Raw genomic sequence first — 11,511 nt, forward strand, 5'->3', positions numbered from 1 at the left:
GTGAACACTGCTGAACGCGTCCCGTGAGCCACAATATGGCAGTCAGGTTTGGGAGGACTTTGCTCTGAGAGTAGGGGTGGGGGGTGCCTTTCCAGAACCACAAAATTTTAAATAAAGGGAAAGAAAAACCATTTATCCTCCTTTCCTGTGTGAACTGTTTCTCAAGATTAACTGATGAGGGAAGCTCTGTTTAGGAAAATTCCAAGTGATCAGTGGAAAGGGAATGAGACTTTGCAACCCTCTCCTGGTGGTATTAGGCACCGCCATCAGCGGTCCCCGAAATCGTTAGTGAAAAGCAGACAGTTGCTTTGTTGTGAATGGGCCGGGCTGAGAACTGGAGCCCCTGGTCAATTTTAATCTCGCAGAAAGGAAGTGATCAGATGTTCGGCGTGTCCTGGAGCGACCCCGCAGGAAGCACACATCGCCAATGCAGTGGGCCTGTCAGGGACTCTGGCCTGAATCTGATCAAGCCCCTGGCCTGCAGGAAACACGGGGCTCAGAAGGAGCAGAAGGGCCGAGGTGGCACCCGAGATGGGGCCCACCTGGCCTCTCCTCCTTCACTCCCTCCTCCTCCCTTGGCCTCTGAGCATCCCTGGGGCCTCCTCCATCCCTGCCCACACCTGGTGATCGCACCCATTCTCGGCCTCTAAGCACGTTGCAGGAGCTGATGGATGTCGATATCCCCCCAGTCCTCATCTTTCTCCTGAACCCGAGGTCACGTCTCCACGCAGTTACTGGGCATCGCTTACTTGGCGGCCTAGCATGCGGGTCAAGCTCAGCACGCCCCAAACTGAACTCTAGACTTCCTTCCACGAGTCTGCCTGCCCCACAGTCGTCCCCGTCCCAGTGAATAGGGGGGACAGTGTCTTATCAGGACAGAGACCTCAGAGTGACCCTCGACTCCTTCCTCTTCCCCGGTGCCCAGTCCATCGGCAGAGCTCGCCAGTTCTGTCTCCCAGATCCTCTTCAACTGTACCACCGTCCCCACTGCCCTCCTGGTGGGAGGCCCCCCAGCCGACAGCCACGGCAGCCTCCCCCTCCCCACTCCACCCCAACAGTCCCAGTGACCCCCCAAAACACAAGTCAGCCCTTCTCTGCTCCGCAGCTTCCCACGGCCTCCCACACACTCAACAGAGAGCACGGCTCTTAGAAGGCCCACGAGCCTTGGAGGGTGATCCAGGCGCTTCCGCAACTCCCACCCACTTCGGCTCCGAGCCCTCTGCTCTTCAGGGCTTGCGGGGAGTGCTGTCCCCCAGTCATCTCCCGTCCGGCCTCCCCGTCTGCTCCAGGGGACGGTTCGTGCAGGCTCAGCGCCGGGCAGTGCGCAGGACACAGAGAGCGAATTCCCAGGGCGCAGGGTCTGAGAGGGAGGATTCCCAGGTGACGGGGTGGACATGCAGGTGGCCAGAGGGACCACTCTTGAGAAGGAGCCCAGAATGGGGTCAGATCTGGGCAGGAAGAGACTAAGCTCACGTTCAGCACAAGGACCGAGTGGCATCCGTAGGTGTCCTGGATGGCACCCACGGCACAGCCCCACAGGTGGACGGTCTGGAGCCCGAGGCAGAGGGAAGACGGGGAGGCAGTACCGGGGCCAGCATGGCAGCCGTGGAGGCACCGAGACCACGCTGCCCAGGTTAGCCCCGGGTCTGCGTGATACCAACGCTCTCCAACCAGCTGGGCCTGCTGGGAGGAGATCCAGCAGCCAAATTCGTGTATGAAGCAACGCGCAAAGGGACAGCACAGCTGACTCGCTTCATGGAGACACAGACACACCCAGGTGGGTGGTTCCTCGAGCCAGCCTTTCCCGGCCAGCAACCAGCGGGCAATTGATAAGCCTAATTAATAATTAACTGCTAAATTAAACATCTACTTAAAGCAAGTGTGGGAATCAGTCTGCAATGACTGCCTTTGCCCTCCTTTCCTAAAGGGGCCCTGTCAAAGGAACAAGGACGGTGTTGGGACCACGTGGTGGAGGGCCCACCATGGCGCACGTCAGGGTGGTGCGCAGGACCCAGCAAAGTTGGAAAGGGGCCCAGGCCTGGCCCACAAGGGTCCAGGACACCAGCCTGGTCTCCATGAGCTGGCATGGAAAGCCTTCTCCACCCAGAAGGCTCTGCCAGTGATGGCGAGCTGGGGACAGGCAGAGGCCAGCCCTGCCCTCCAGGAGCTGGCACCCCGACTTCCAGGCAGATGATATTCAGGAACCCGGAAGTGGAGAGAGCCCAACTCCTGTGGTCCCAAAGGAGGGAGAAACGGGGTGGCGGGGCCACGGGCCACGAAGACGGCTCCTCTTGGCCCTGACAGTGAGGAGCGGGAAGGGCACGCTGGGTGTGGGAGCTGTGTGGCTGGAGGCATGGCTGTGGGGAGGCGTGTGCGGGTGGCCTAGGGTTCGGGGTGGCACTGGGGCCTGAGCATCTGGAGGAGAAGATGGTTCACATGTACCCTTGCTACCACCTCAGAACCCCACGACCCCAGGGGTTTCCTGACCGGCTGCTTGGGTGACCGCAGGCGTAACCACGGCGCCTGGGGGCTCAAGTAGCTGGTGGTGCCAGGTTCCTGCTTTGGGGGTGTGACAGCGCAGTGTGGTTGGTGGGTAGGGCGGCCCTTGCCCCGCGCTGCCCAGCTCCCATGTCTCCCAGGCCCCATGGAGGGGAGGCCTGTTCCGCTGGCCAAACCCCACCAAGATAGGGAGTGCCAGGGCAGGGGACGTGGGGCCAGGAAGCCCTGGCGGGGGAAGGGGGAAGGGGGCTCAGAGATGTCATCTGAGGTCACACTTAACATGGGGTGGGCCCAAGACCCCTCTAAGATGCTGGTGGAGGCTGTGATCAAATCTTTTCTTAACACAAAACCAGCCTCCTGGGATGCCTGCCCCGGACAAGCTCTTCTCTGTGAGCCTGGCCTTCACAGAGCATTCGCAGGGCTCACTAAGAGGGGTGACTAGTGCCTCCGGATGGACGAGATGTCAGGGGCTCTGGGGCAGGCAGGCAGCAGACCTTGGGGAGTGACCAATGGGCATGCTCCCAGAGTCAGGGGGAGGGGGAGATTTGAAAGGTGGAGAAGCAATTCCAAAATAGCCTGGGGTCTCCAGCCAGCGGGGCTGAGCAAGACCTGGACCCAGCCAGCTGCTGCCCAGCTGAGGGCTCCGGCCCCACCGTGCAGGGCCCCCCTCCTACCCCGGCTCCTGGACGCAGCCTCCTGGCCTCCTCCTTCACTCCAATCCCAGACACAAGACACCCTCCTCCTGCCGCTCAGGGAGTGGGCGCCGTGGCCAGGCCGTGCCCCAGGGGTGCCAGCAGTCAAGCACCCTCCCAGGCGGGAGGCTGTGGGGGAACAGGTGGCCCTGAGCTGGCCTCTCAGCAGCCGCTCTGCCCCCGTTCTCACTGTAAGCCCTGGGGTAGCTCAGTGACAGCCCCCAGAGATGGCCACGTCCTGAGCCCCTGAAGCTGGGGGCCACCTCGGACGGCAGAAGGGACTTTGCAGGTGTGATGAAACTCGGGCTCTCTTGAGGAGGAGAGGGCCCTGGCTTCTCCGGTGGGCCTGAGGAATCACCAGGGTCCTTGTGAGAGGGAAGCGGGCTCCGAGTCAGAGGGAGGGGCTAGGAGACGTTACACTGCTGGCTCTCGAGGAGGAGGATGGGGCCGCACGCCAAGGAACACAGGCCGCGTGAGCCCGCGTCTCCCTGAGTCTCAAGAAGGAGCGCAGCCCTGCCCACACCTGATCTGAGCCCAGGGAGGCCCGGCTGGAGGTTGACCTTCAGGCCCGGAAGAGAGTAAGTGTGGTCGCTTTCAGCCATGAAGTTGGAGGTAGGTTGTTACCAGAGTCACAGAAGTGGATCCAGGCTCCTTCCCTGAGGAGTCCTAAGGAAAGCGAAGGCCCCGATCACAAAGCAAAAGACGTTCTGGAGGCGAGGAGCGGGGCGGCCTAAAGCGGGGGGCCCCTGGCGGCTGAAGGGGAGGGCGGAAGGGGCACGTGCAGGGGAGGCGTTGCCCGCCGCCAGTGGGAGGGGCTCTGCGTAGTGGGCAGCAAGGCCGATAAGGAACCTGAGGCTGGACCCTACCCCTCCTGCCAGAAGCTGGTGCACATCTCACTGGAGGCTGGAGGTCAGCAACCCCCACAACTCCCCACGGGGCCACACTGTCCACCTGAGACCTGCCAGGGCCGGCGGCAGAAACAGCCCAGCAGAGATGGAGCAGGGGCCTCCACTCCCCGAGCCCCGCGGCCATGGGCATCTACCTCCAGGAGAGAACACCTGGTGGGAGGCAGCAGGAGGCTGGTGGTCCAGCGACCCGGGACGTTGCCCCCCAGCCGAGCACCCCTCTTCTCCCCGCGAGGCCTGCGCCCCCTCCCGTGGGGTGGGGTGACAGTCCCACCTGTCCAGTCTGCATGACTTGGAGGGCGGCCACCGGCCACAGTGTGTTGTTTGTGGACAAAGCTTGTGTATCACAACACACTTGGAATGATGCCCATTCTAGTTAAAAAGGAAAAATACGTCCACGCACTGTAGAGGTTTCCAAGGTACTGGTTGGGACACTGGGCGAGCCGTCCCAGTGAGCCTCCGGGGACCTGACTGGGCGTGTCTGCTGGGGTTTAATTCAGCGTTCTTCTGTACATTTTTGATGTGTTACAGTGAGTGCGAGCTGCAAGGTACATGTCAAATTTGTCACACAGGTGTGTCCAAGCAGAATCGCCCTGTATGTAACCAAATGCTGCTTCTCACTGCACCCACAGCCTCTGGGCTTGGGGGAATCCACGTGCCCACAGCCATGCCACCCACTGGGGGTGGAACTGTCAGTCCACCAAGTCAGGAGAGGGCAGGGCAAGTCCAAACAACAAACAGACCCCAACGGGAGGCGGAGTCCTATGACGTCCCACTCATATGAGGGGCCTGGAGCCGTCAAACTCCTAGACACAGAAAGTGGAGGGGGTGCTGGGGGGCGGGGGGGGCGCCAGTGGTTGGTGGGACAGACTTTCGGTTTGGGGAAGTTGGGAACATTCTGGAGGTGGTGGAGGTGAGGGCTGCACAATGATGTGAGTGTTCTCCGTGCCTGTGACCTGTGTACCCAGAGGTGTGTAAGATGGTCAGTTTTAAGTTGTGTGTATGTTACTGCAATGATCAGTACCTCAATCAATCAATCATCCATTGCAGGTAAAAGAGGGGGGTGGGAGGTGGGCAAGGCTGAGGTCTGGGGTCTGGCGGGGCTGGGACGTGGTGAAGACTCTACAGGCTGCCACCTGAGGACAGGGTGGGAAGTTGGAATTTGTCCTGCGTCTGGAGGGGATTCTAATGTTTTCCTGTGAGCCACTGTGGGGAGTCTAGACTTCAGACTACTAGCAGTGACTGACTCTAGAACAAGTTAGAAATGATCGTTGCCCTCAGAGGAAAAGAAAGCACTTCGGAGCACTGGAGCAGGGGGGTACCTCCGGCAGAGAAGGCTGGGGCAAGCGTCAGGTCTCTGGGTCCACAGTGGGAGCTCCCCAGGTCCTCGTGAGATGCCTGGGGGCCGCCAGCACACAGTGGGTGTGCAGATCTGAAGTCAGACCCTGACGCAGAGGCAGGTTGGGACGATGGCGGACAGCACGGGGAGGGCCGTGGTGGGGTGCTGGGGCTCCCTCCCCATCAGGCAGGGGAGAGTTCCCCAGGGAGGGCACACAGACCACAGGTGGAACGAGCGGGGTGTCCACCGTGACAGCAGGGCCAGGGTGCCTTGGGGAGGGTCTGAGGCGCCCAGGAGGGGCTGCGTGGGGCCAGCAGCAGAGCCCGAGGTCCTGTCCCCGCACCTCCCTGGGCCTGGCACCCGGGGAAGACAGATGAAATTTGTTGAACAAATTACAGTGGGGGGTCTCTTCCCAGGTTCCTGTGCTGTAAGGTGGGCAGGGCCGTGGGGAGGCGTGGGTGACGGGCGGTGGGCAAGGCATGCAGTGGGTGCTCGGCACCCCCTCTGGCCGCAACATGAGGCTGTTGTTGACTTGGCAAGTTGTGAAGATGTGATTGCAAAGCCAGACCAAGGGCGCTGGCAGCTGCTTGGAAGAAGCAGCTGCTGTCCCAACTCTGAGCTGAGCTTGGGCCCTGCCTGACCAAGGAGGGACCCTGGGGTCTGCGACCCTGTGGGAGAGGCGGGGGCAGACTGGGGAGGACTCCCCAGGCCCCAGTGGGGGCACTGGCAGGGCTGCAGCGGGCTCAGTAGGGATCTGGGAAGGGCAGTGGGGCCAGGCACCCCTTCACCCTGCTGTTGCCCCCAGCAGCCTTGCCGGGGCTGTGCTTGGCTGTGATTCCCTGGTGTCTCTCTGTGTTTCCATCTCTCCTCCCTTGGGCACCATCAAGCTGTCTCCCTCATGTCTCTGTGCCCCTGCCTCCCCTGGGTCTCTGGGTCCCTCCTTGGCCCCCATGCTCCTGCCCATCCACACCCCACCCACTGCCGTCCCCTCCAGCCCACTCCAGTGCCCTTATCTGGGTCCAGCCCCTGCACGATTGCTGGGAGCCCATCCCCATGACAACGGGGCAGATGGCCGCTGCGATTAGCCGCTCTCCCTCCCGCCACAGCTCAATCCGTCTTTGAAATTAAATCAGCTGCGATAACATCAACTGGCCAGGGAAGGGGCGAGGCTGCCTGGGCCCCACCCCGCCGCCCCAGGCCGGGTGCAGGGAGAGAGGAGGGGGACAGGCGGGCTCTTAGCATGGCTGCGTGACCCCGTCCGAGTCTCTAAGCCTCCGAGCCTCAGTTTCCCCATCTGTAAAATGGGGGCAAATAGCCATCCCTCTTCTGGGGGTCAGCACAAGCCTCTGGGAAGAGGGCTAGAGAAGCCTTAGTGGGCGCCAGCAGGGCTGAGAACACGGCCCCCGATCCTCAGCCCACAGAGAGGCCAGAGCCCTGGTGTAAGCCCCTGGCCAAGCCTCAGGGCTCACAGGCGGCCACTCAGGCTGTCACAGTCAGCGTGCAGACCTGGCTCCCTACCTGCTCGTGCATAAGTGAGCCAAGGTACGTCCCTCCCCGGGGCTCTGGTGCCCTCACTTATAAAATGCTCTGGTGTCATTGAGTCCTCATGCGGGAGGGACACGCAGGGACACCCTCCTGTCCACCCAGTGATGGGGAGACCCCTCCCTCCCCACAGGATTCAGGACCCTTCAGAGAGCTGGATCCCTGGATGGATGTGGGGACCTGGAGTGGGGGATGGAAGAGGGACATGAGGTCTCCCTGAGGACATGGGGGTAGGGGTGAGTGGGGCTGAGCAGAGGGGGGTTTCAGGCAACATGGTCAGTCTGTGCAGAAGTCCCACTTCAGGAAGGAGGGGAGGGGCTGCAGCTCAGAGTGAGGGAGGGTGGGGAGGTGAGCAAAGGCCCAAAGGGAGGCAGGGAGAGAGGGGGCTACAGGAAGGAAAGCTTGGACTAGTGTTCCAGGCCACAGGCATGGCCAGTGCAAAGGCCCTGAGGCAGGAGTGTGCCAGGTGTGTATGTAGGGTGGGGAGGAGCCAGCGGGGCTGGAGAAGAATGAGTGACAAGGTAGTCAGGGAGTAGGCTGCCACACAGACCAAGTGAGCAATGACAGGACGCGGTGGCCCCAGTGGGGGTGGGGAGCTACAATCTGAAGGCGGGGCCTTCACCCCCATGAGCCCACCTGGGGCAGGGTCCAGACTGGGGCTAGGCCAGCACCAGGGCCTCAACGTAGCCCCAAGCCTCAGGGCCCCCCTGCGTGGGAAGCGGGCCTGAGCTGGACCCTATTAGCCAGTCCTAAACCAGGGTGTGTGTTCTGGATTGTGGGGGCTCTGGGGGCACCCCACTTCCCCACTGCTATAGCCCCAGCACCCACACAGCCAGGCCAGAAGGGGCTCCTGGTGACGTTCTCTTGGCCAGAGCGTCCTGCCCCTGGGCAGCTTGGTGAGGCCTCCCTCACGAGCTGACACAGAGGGGGCCTCCGAGAATGAATTTAACAGGCCAAGAGGAGATGGGAAGGGTAGGCCAGGCAGGGGGAACAGCATGCCCAGGACACGACGCTAGGAGTCTGGCACAGGCAGTGCCGGGTCGGGGGGTGGTGAGACGTGCGGCCGGGAAGGCAGCAGCTGTCAGCACCTTGAGTGTGCATTCCTGGTCACACCTCAGCCTGTCTGGGCTTTGGTCTCTCCATCTGTCAAATGGGGCTAAGAGCTGAGACAGGGATTCAGAGAAGGGGGTGCAGGACATGTTGCGCGTGTAGCTGGCCCATCAGCCGCCACGCTCGGTCAGCACAGGGGATTGGAGAGGGGACGCCGTGATCCGTCTGTGCCCCAGAAGGAAGGCGCCAGCTTCAGGTGCGAGGCTCGGAGAAAGGGAGGGGCCGATGGTGAGCCCGGGCCTGGGGCCCTTGGGGTGTCCAGGAACGCCTGTGCCTCGCAAGCACCCTGATCTCTGCTGTGCACCCAGCCCCAGGACTGTGTGACTTCCGGGCCGCCAGGCCATAAGTGGATTTGCCCCACAGCTGCCAGGGCTAAGCGGGCCCATGTGACGCAGCCGTGGATGGACAGTAATCGGAGAAATTAGCAGGTCGGCAGGGCCAGAGGTCAGGTGGTTAATGCTGTGGTGGGGCTTTGATGAAGTTAGTCCCACCACAAGACCAGGAGCTGGGGTTCGACCTTCTGTGCACCACGGGGCTCTCCTGCTCCTTGGGTAACGTGGTTAGGGGGCTCCAGCCACCAGCCTGTCCCAGGAGCTCTGGGACACGGGACCCAAGGAGAAGGCCTGGGCCTGGAGGTGTGGCCACGTTGCCTGTGGTGTCCGCCTGGCCAGGCACTTGCAGCTCCCAAGGGAGCCTGCAGCCCCTAGAGATCTTGGGGTGAGGCCCATTGGCTCCCTGGAAGAGGCCTTCAACAGGCCCGTCCTGGAGACCAGCACCCAGGCCCGCTCTAGGCTTCCAGCTCCCACCATGGGTGCTCCTTGTCCAGCTCTGCATCTGGAAATGAGGGTGAACTCCTCCCTGGTTCTGTCTGCACCCAGGCCGAACCCTCCCCATGGGGTTCAAGGCCTCCCAGTGTCTTCTCCCATCATGAGCTCCAGGGGTTGTCCTCTGAGCATACCCTCAGGTTCTTTCTGTTCCCTGGAACAGTGTGCTTCTACCTTCTTTCACATCTCATCATTTATTAGACACCAACTACATGCCATGCGCTGGGCTAGGAGCTGAGATGCACAGGGAACAAATTCTGATCAGGCCCGGCCCAACTGCCACTGCAGGCACCTTTCCTGGCCGTGCCCAGCCCGGGAACCAGGGGCCCTGTCTCTAATCAGCCTGGAACCCTGAAACCTGCAGTCACCACTTTCTCTGGCTCCACTCCAGCCGCCAAGGAACAGGGTTGCCAGAACGCTTCACACACACACACTCAAACGGGCACACCTACTTTCGGCTGTTGCTGCAGCTGCTGCTGCTGTTGTTGTTGTTATCATCATCATCATCATCATCTTCATCATCATTATTTTAAAGCCAAGCCATCTGGAGTCAATACCCTGGGTGAAATTCTGGCTCAGCCACTTGCCAGCTGTTTGTCTCCTCTCTGTGCCTCAGTCCCCTCTGGTCCACAGCCCTGTCAGGAGAGCTGTGGGCATTTAGTGAAACAGTGTGCACCCACCTCATCGGCCTCTCTGTTCCTCAAACACAGCAGGACTGTTCCTGCCTCAGGGTCTTTGCACTGGCTCTTCCCTCTGCTCAGAATGCTTTTCCCCCAGACAGTCACATAGGCCACCAGTTCTGATAAAGTCACTCCTCCAAAGGCCTCCTGAGAACTCCCCTGACCCCATCCTTCCCCAAACATGTGACCCTTGAGCCAAGCCCCCCTCCCCGCCACGTGGAGTCACTTGAGGGATCACGTGGGAAATCATACAGCAGGGTCCCAGTCCTCAGACCACACGCCAGGGTTCTCATGTGTCCACAGTCATGTCTGCCTGCAGTGGGTGTGTGCACCCCACGAACCTCCTCTCCCATGTGCCTCCTGCCCACGGCCCAGAAAATTGCTTCAGGGAGGCCCACCACTAGAGCATCAGCTGAGAGGCTGCCAGCTGGGAGCCGCCCACGCTGGGGCCACAAGCACCACAGCGGCCAGCGGGGTCCCCACCCCATGCTGCATCTCTGGGGCCGGACCCTACTCCCGTCTCTTCCTGCAGCAGCCCCTCCTGCCAGGCAGATGGCTGGGGTCACCATGCACCACAGCACCCCAACCCTCACACTCACACTCAGGAACTTTAACATTCTTTCTTCCAACAAGTAAGTGCCCTGCCCTCGGTGCCAGGCACTGCTCCAGACACTGGGGACGCAGCGAGGGACAGGCGGGCACGGGCCCTGGTCCCCGGGCCTGCAGTGTGGCCTCGCCAGTAGCCACACAGACAACACATCGGGGCCAGGAGACACAGGGGAGGGGCCGTGAGAAGGGTCCTGGCGGAAGGGACGTTTGGGCCGAGGCCTGAAGCTGAGGGGCCTTCACCAGGGAGCTGGGCGAACAAAGGCCCCGAAGCTGTGAGACATTAGGTGCCGGAGTGGAAGGCGCGGGAGGCCGGGCTCGGGGACGGAGGGGCGGGGAAGGTGGCAGCGGCCAGGCCTGGGCCTCAGGTCAGGACGAGGCCTTTACCCTCAGGGTCAGGGGGCCACGGAAGCTCTGAAACCGGGGCAGGGCGGCGGGCGCAGGGCCACCGGGACGACGCTCGCGACTCTCACGGCGACGCAGAGCCTGCCCCCCACCCCCCGCGCCAGCCCGCGGCCCCGCCACGCTGCTCTCCGCCCCGCGGCGAACCACCGTCTCCACGAACTCGCTGGGCGGTTTATTAGGGCGCGGCCGGGGCGGGCGTGGCGGCGCCTACTTGCTGTCCACCCGTCTGAGCTGCTCCTTGCCGTTGACGATCACCGACTTGAGCTGCCCGTCCTCCTCCACCTCCACCCGCTCCTGCCCGTTCTCCACGGTGCGCTTGGTGGTGACCTTGTGTCCATTCACCATCTCAGTGGATGACATCACCGACTTGAAGCCCGAGCCGCCAGAGCCCGAGCCCCCGAAGGACGTGGCCGAGAAGGCGGCGCGGCTGGCGCCGCCCGCGCCGCGGCCCGGGCTGTCGAAGGCCGAGAAGGCCTCCAGGAAGGCCGGGAACTCGCCGAAGCCGGCCGAGAAGGCCCCGCGCAGCCCGTGGCCCCGGCCGCCGCGCTCGCTGCCGAGCGGGCCGTCCCAGAAGTCAAAGGAGAAGGGGTCCAGGCCCCCGAAGAACTCGCGGAAGATGTCCTCGGGGTTGCGGAAGGTGTAGCCGCTGCCGAAGGGGCCGCCGTGGGGGCTGCTGGCCCCGCCGGCCCGCCGGCTGTCACGGCCGGCGCGGTCATACGCCGAGCGCCTCCGGCAGTCGGACAGGACCTCGTAGGCCTCGGACACCTGCTTGAACCTCCTCTCGGCCTCCTCCTTGTTGCCCGGGTTCTTGTCGGGGTGCCAGCGCAAGGCCAGCCTGCGGTAGGCCTTCCTGATGTCCTCCGGGGAGGCGCCGGCCTGCAGGCCCAGCACTTCGTAGTGGTTAGCCAT

At 62.5% G+C, this 11,511-nt stretch overlaps 1 protein-coding gene across 1 annotated transcript; it reads right to left on the minus strand.

Moving 5' to 3' along the window:
• Positions 1 to 10,809: 10,809 nt before the first annotated feature.
• On the minus strand, positions 10,810 to 11,511 carry DNAJB8 (DnaJ heat shock protein family (Hsp40) member B8). Its single transcript, XM_031471166.2, has one exon. The coding sequence runs from the start codon at positions 11,509 to 11,511 to the stop codon at positions 10,810 to 10,812; it is 702 nt and encodes a 233-aa protein (XP_031327026.2).

Source organism: Camelus dromedarius, chromosome 17 (assembly GCF_036321535.1).
Source record: "Camelus dromedarius isolate mCamDro1 chromosome 17, mCamDro1.pat, whole genome shotgun sequence".
Lineage (NCBI taxonomy): Eukaryota > Metazoa > Chordata > Mammalia > Artiodactyla > Camelidae > Camelus > Camelus dromedarius.